Here is a 7528-nt window from a genome sequence, read left to right on the forward strand (position 1 = left end):
TAGTGTGTGTTGTTGTGTTGTTAGTATATATATATAATATATATATATATATATATATAATATATATATATGTATGTATGTATATATATATAGTATATATATATATGTATAGTGTGTGTGTGTATGTGTGTGTGTGTGTGTGTGTATGGATGTATATGTATATGTATATGTACAAACATGTATATCTATGTAAATATTCATATATATATATATATATATATGCTTTTCATATAGCTGTTCTAATCCCTATTATAGCTCTGTTTCGTATATCGCCTTATACAAGTCCTGGCAGTTACGTGTAGTGTTCCATTTTTTCACGTCATAGCAGTAATATTTGAAAGTGTGTCTATGTGTCGTTTCCGTGTCATGCTTGGTGTGTGTGAATGTATCGGTACCCTACTCATGGCATAGTGCGGCCCATCCAAGTCAATCGTTCTGGACGCCACAAACTGACACGACCACTGCCTGTATTATTCCTATACACAGGCTCGCCTGTACAGAAGCTACAGAGAACCAGACCACCACCTGTACCGTGAGCGATCCTGCAACACCAACTGCTTGACCTTCATGCAACGCCATCCCGAGGTGGAGTATGTGCCCGTGTTCGGGTTCAGAGTGTGGACCAGCCCCCACCAGGAGTACGTTAGTGCCGAGGGCCAGTGCTGGTTGACTCGCGAGGATGCAGGCGCAGACCTCAAAGGCTGAGTAGACCTTACACCGTTCGAGGATGCGACCGACAGACGCGTGCTGCTAATGGCTAGTAGCAAGTACTTAACCCCTGCAGAGCGCAGCTACGTGTTCACCCACCCCGGCGACTCACACCTCCCGTCTATTATGATTAATAACTCGAGTGTAACGGCCGGGTGTAAGTTCACTGACCCGGTGTTTCTGAAGTCGTGCCCCATGCCACAGTACGGCGTGGCGAATATACGACTGCTGTAGGGGCCGGTCAACGACATGGAAATTGAACCGAAGGAGGTCACACCCACTCTACTGGCGCAGCTGAAGGAGGACAAAGAGTTCTGGTGAGTGGCACGTTGGTTCAGAAGTTGGTCTTTGTTTTGAATAGTGTCAGTTATAGTCCTTTGTTGTGAATGGTTTCTGTAAGGCAAATTTGCCTGAGTTAAGGTTTTGCTTTAGCGGTGTTTACAGAAGGGTAAGTAGCTCTGGTGAGTGGGATGCTGTGTCAAAAATCGGTCCCTTGTTCTGAATAGTGTAAGTTATAGTACCTTGTTCTGAATAGTGTAAGTTATAGTCCCTTGTTCTGAATAGTGTAAGTTATAGTCCCTTGTTTTGAATAGTGTAAGTTATAGTCCCTTGTTCTGAATAGTGTAAGTTATAGTCCCTTGTTCGGAATAATGTAAGTTATAGTCCCTTGTTCTGAATAGTGTAAGTTATAGTCCCTTGTTCTGAATAGTGTAAGTTATAGTCCCTTGTTCGGAATAATGTAAGTTATAGTCCCTTGTTCTGAATAGTGTAAGTTATAGTCCCTTTTTTTGAATAGTGTACGTTATAGTCCCTTGTTTTGAATGGTGTCTGTAAGGCAACCCTCCACAGCTTGTCAGAGGTTTTTGCAGTAATGTGAGACTGTTTCTGTTGTGTGTTGTCCTAACTGCGTCGACGTCCCTACCTCCGCTTTTTAGCACCACGGATTCATTTGTGTTACGTAAGTCCTAACAGCTACTTGTTACGCAAGTCCTAACTGCTACTTGAACGGTTATTCATTTGTGTTATGTAAGTTCTAGCAGCTACTTGTTACGTAAGTTCTAACAGCTACTTGTTACATAAGTCCTAACAGCTACTTGTTTCGTAAGTCCTAACAGCTACTTGAACGGTTATTCATTTGTGTTACGTAAGTCCTGACAGCTACTTGTTACCTAATTCCTAACAGCTACTTGAACGGTTATTCATTTGTGTTGCGTAAGTCCTAACAGCTACTTGAACGGTTATTCATTTGTATTGCGTAAGTCCTAACAGCTACTTGAACGGTTATTCATTTGTGTTACGTAAGTCCTAACAGCTACTTGAACGGTTATCAGCAGTGAGAATGTCTATCTATTGAGCGATCGCTTGATTATGCCGTCGTACCTATCTCCGTTTTCCTTGCAAGTGCGGCACAATTGCTTATTCTAAGATGCCCTACATCTGTTCGCTTGCATCGTCACTGTTTTTGTATGTAGCATCCCCCGTTGTATGAGTGTGTAGATAGGCTCAATCGCCCTCAGCCCGTGCGCAAGTACCTGTGTCTCTGGCAGTGCTGGTTGTCAGACATATCCTGTCTCATGCGCTTGTGTCATATATCACGTGTATGCCGCGAATGTCGATGGGTGCGGATGTCTCCAATTTCACTGAACATTGACTTCGGAGTTGTAGTCATCGTTAGGCATTAGTACTGAGACGGGTCTATTTCTCTCATTGCAGGGCATGGAGAACCCAAGTAATGGAGCAGGGAGAAGTTATGGAGACGTTCAGAAACATCGCCCGATCCATGGGGTTACCGTACTAATCAGTGTTTATTGTATGTGGCAGAATACTTCTCACAGCACAGGCATGTTTGTATGTTAGTATAAAGCAGTTATGACAAACCACGTGACACCGTAGTGCATGTGTTGTGTGCTGGATCATATAGTGTATTGTATATCGATTTACTCGTAAGCAGGTATATGTAGCCATTGGGACCATAGAGGGATCAGCCTCGAGGGTCGTAAGTGAGTGCACTTAGCTGCGCGCTCGAAATAAAAGTCTCTCCAAGCGACCCCCAATAGGTGAAAAGAACATATCATAGGATGATACAATGCAATCTTAAATCGGATGAATATGCTTCAGATGTTTATATCATAGGACGTACAGTGCAATCTTAAATCGGATGAATATGCTTCAGATGTTTATATCGTAGGATGGTACAGTGCAATCTCAAATCGGATGAATATGCTTCAGATGTTTATATCATAGGACGTACAGTGCAATCTTAAATCGGATGAATATGCTTCAGATGTTTATATCGTAGGACTACAGTGCAATCTTAAATCGGATGAATATGCTTCAGATGTTTATATCGTAGGACTACAGTGCAATCTTAAATCGGATGAATATGCTTCAGATGTTTATATCGTAGGATGGTACAGTGCAATCTCAAATCGGATGAATATGCTTCAAATGTTTATACCATAGGACGTACAGTGCAATCTTAAATCGGATGAATATGCTTCAGATGTTTATATCTATGGACGTACAGTGCAATCTTAAATCGGATGAATATGCTTCCGATGTTTGGCGCTAGCTGGTCAACTACGCCCAGGGCAGTCGCACTGATCTGTTTCAACACACTACTCGTCGTGACTGTGGGCCACTGACTGATAGGTGGCAATGAGCTGGATGGCGCATGGGTGGGATGATCTGAGGCCTAGGTGTTTGTAGTCTACCGGTCCCTACGGCACACTCGTACTTCATCCCACTTGTGCTTGAGCTATGCTTGTACTTGTGTACACAATATACACATATGCACTTGGCAGTCTAGTGTTCTTGTCGGCTTGTAGACCCGAGTACAGCCTAGATCTACAGGCAGCCTATGGACGTCCGCACATGATATCCCATTGTGCTCGTGCTTGATACAGGAGCCATCTAACATGACATACCGTGGTAAGGATATTGCTAAAAATAGAGTTTGAGAGTAGCTAATAAGATACGACCAGAAGAAACAATAGACCTCTTCTCAAGTGCGAATCCTACCAAGACTTGCAAACAAGCCGAGTTTATTCTTCAATCGTCTTCCTTTCTACCGACACTTGCGCCGTATTTGTGCTTGATATAGACTCCTCTTCCCTACAGCTATACGCGCATAGTAGTTGTTGTTGCTGTCGTAACTGTGGGTACCTGTATTTAACTGATTCGGAATATTCGCCAGCACTGATTAGAGCATGAATTGTTGATACCAGTGACCGGACACGAGCGGCATTGTCTCAGCAATAACGCACTAAAATGTGGCCATGAGCTCAAGATCGCGCCCCAAAAAGTGGCTTTGAGTTGATAGTCACACTACAAGAAGGCCATGAGTTCTAATTCTAACGAACACACTGAAAGTAGGCAGTAAGTCTGACGCCACGCGTGGTGGTGCTAGGGTGTGACTACTGTGTGAGTAGACCCGCCCCCTATCTCTCCTACTTCATGTCCACCGCGTCAGCCTGTGCCTTGTGCACTTGTACTTGGGCTGCGCGTGTGCGCGTGTGTTCGTGTACGGCATTCCTATACGTGAACGTGAGTGGCAGCTGTGGCTGTGACCGTATCGCACTGGTGACTCTGCGTCTGTACTCGTCCTGTGCCTATGCGTATCCTTGTTAGCAGACTATTTAAGCCCATACGTACGAGCTACTTACTGTATAGCATTCGTACTTGGCCCACCAATAACTGTATCTGTGTATATGCTGTGTTTGTGTTCGTAATCAGACAGCTTACAGCTGCAAGAGCACTCGCACGATGGCTTGGCTGGTCGATAAATCACTGGCGTCTGTGGTTGTGGCTACGCTTACATCAAACTACCTATGCCTGCACGTGTGTCTAAGCACTCGGCGTGTTCGTGTTTGAACTGTCCTTGCACTCAGCCTACGCTGTGGTTGTGCTTGAGGCTGCGGGTGTTGCTGGCTTGGCTAGCTTGCCTGTGCTGGCAGCACCACGCATCTTGGCGTGGATCTGCGCTATTTCCGATTCCATCTTCAGCCGTTTGTTGGCGATTGTGGCCAGTTGATTAGTTATGTTGGTGCGTGCACTATCGATCAGTGCCAATTGCTCTCTCTCCACTCGCGTCCCTATGATGGGTATACGTCCAGATAGAATCCTATTAGTTGACAACACACGTATATGCTAACCATCCACGATGCATGTGTAGTTAGAATGCACATGGTTACATTGCAATGATCACGGTGGTGACTGACGAGGAAGGTCGTCACGACCAAACGTCAAGCCATTGATGCGAAGGACAATGTCAATATGCAATTTCCAAACACGCATAAGCTTGAATAGAACCTCACAGCCTCTATTTCCAAACACGCATAAGCAATAGAACCTCACAGCCTTGATTTGTAATGAATGAAACAGTAAAAACTTGACTCTGGGTATATATATGCTATTTCAAAACGCATCTACTCTTAACACTGCGGTACAAAGTTCATAAAGTTATACATACAATCTTGCGAATGAGAAAAGGGCCGCTTCTTTAGGGTCTGCTCGGACATCAAAGCCTCGAAAAGTGGCTTTGGAGGGTCCTTGAAAATCTAATTGGAGAAGAGCAAACGCAAACGTCAGCATCAAGAAAATTTAAGTCGATTGTCATAAACTACAGGCATATACGTCGATGAAAGGATATCACCTCGAATACATCCAAATGGATTGAGGGATGAAGGTCCCAAGACGCTAAACAAAAAGATAGCAATATATAGGAAGTATCTGCAACGTACGCATTGTATTGTACATACAGACATTCGTGTGATTGCCAATATGGATATCATGACTGCGCATTAGTACGACCCTCGACGATCCCGAAAGCTGGTAGTGATGCGAGAGTATATTTGGCATAGTAGACATTCACAGACAACAAACACGCGTGCACATTACTATCAAAATGTTATAGTAAATTTACATGGACAACGAAAGCGTGTACACGGTTCCATCATCGTCGTAATCATACAAAAGCATGTACACGGTTCTATCATCGTCATAAATATACAAAAGCATGTACACGGTTCCATCATCATCATAATCATACAAAAGCATGTACACGGTTCTATCATCGTCGTAATTATACAAAAGCATGTACACGGTTTTATCATCGTGGCAATTAAACATAGGCTCGAGGTGAGTTACAATCTCTCATCCGACATACCAATTCATCATACAGTTCATAAGCTATCGTTCTCTTATTCACACGGATGGTCCCTTCCCCTTCAAACTGATAGTGATTCGAATCCAGCGGATACGGTATTGATGTATGTAAATCGATAGAGAAGGTCAGTATCAATCAAAGCACCACCTCCATTCGTGTTTAGATTCGAGTATATCCGAAGGGATATCAAAGTGAATCCCTAAGCTAATGCAGAGCACCGAGCAACGCATGGTGCACAGTTCCAATGCACACCATGCTCATGCATCGCCTCCCACACGCTTGTATGTGAGCTTCACATCCTCTGTTTCTGCAACTTGCAACTTTGAGAGATGTTTTTGGAAAAATCAGTACAGCTGTCGAGCGCCTTGCGACTGGGTCATTGCAACGCACCGTTTGTCATGAAACCGCACATGCACGTTGAGTTGCTAATCCTTCGTTCATGCATGTGATATTATCACTATCACTGTCATCTCTACTATCCTCTGAGACGCTTGTGTTCGTATGTGGCTGTTTGGGCGAATGTAATTCTAGTGTGAACCAATCAAACCGATGGGACTACTCGTACGAAGATATAAATAGACTCTCGAGGTGCAGAGTTGACGGACAGGGGATGGCGAATAGAAAGACAAGGTTCACCGACATTCGAGTAATTCAACGGTGGTACAAAAGGTTCACCGACATTCGAGTAATTCAACGGTGGTACAGACATTCTAAATTCCGTCACTGCCAAAAGACAAGGGGCACTGCCAGAGCTCTAGTTGTTCTGATCTCATACTCATTTAGGTGAAATCAATTAATGAGTATTACCTCTCCACCGATGCCTAGATATACAACAGACATGCAGATATCGCCCGAATATTGTCAACTGACAGGGTGCAAACCGAGTGACGCTACGCCTACACTATAGTGAACTTCACCCATAGACATACCACCTTTGTGTGTGGTGAGAAGCCAACCACCACATACCAGTTTGAGCGTATGATAGATGACAATCGGCTTTTCCAGCTTGTTCAGGAAGTGCACCTCTATGACGATGTCGAACTCGCCCCACCCCACTTCCGTCACTTCATATGGCGGCTGTTTGACCACTATATTTGTATCCAAGATCGGATGGTTTAGGGTTTAGGGTTTAGGGTTTATGTTCATGGATGAACGTAATTCGAGGTAGGCCATGGCGTGAGGATGAGGGTAGTCGACTACCTACCAAAGTAATACACTCCCCAATTAGTAGGTAATACGATAGATTATACACCAGGAACATGAATTTACGAATTGTTTTCAGCCATAAGACCGCACAAAAACATCATTCGACGTCGCTTGCCGTACAATGTACGTATCATGGGCGACGAGCTTGGTGTCCACGTCTAGAAACGACAGATTGAAATATGATATGACAAAGTAAGAGCATAGTAACGTGAGTTGAAAAGTGGCACTAGGCTGTTGGAAATAAGGTATGAATCGACTGCATGCTAGCATGTGAGCCTGATGAGAAATGACTATCCCAACTGAAATCATGGATTGTATATATTTAGCAACACGCTGTACACGTAGATCTATTGTATAAGGTTTCACCTCGTCAACGGACAAGAATAATGACTGAACAATATCCCAACAATATGGATGATTGTTTTCTTATTCATATATATATATATA

General features: G+C 43.7%; 1 protein-coding gene across 1 annotated transcript; it reads right to left on the reverse strand.

Moving 5' to 3' along the window:
* Positions 1-3676: 3676 nt before the first annotated feature.
* Positions 3677-6964, reverse strand: SARC_10039 (hypothetical protein; the record flags this gene model as incomplete). The annotated part of the gene is made up of 4 exons (XM_014295931.1): positions 3677-4802; positions 5180-5267; positions 5876-5941; positions 6842-6964. Coding segments are annotated over 4 exons (480 nt in total), but the record flags the coding sequence as incomplete, so codon positions are not given.
* Between the last annotated feature and the right edge of the window lie 564 nt (positions 6965-7528).

Source organism: Sphaeroforma arctica, assembly GCF_001186125.1.
Source record: "Sphaeroforma arctica JP610 unplaced genomic scaffold supercont1.1117, whole genome shotgun sequence".
NCBI classification, from domain to species: Eukaryota; class Ichthyosporea; order Ichthyophonida; genus Sphaeroforma; species Sphaeroforma arctica.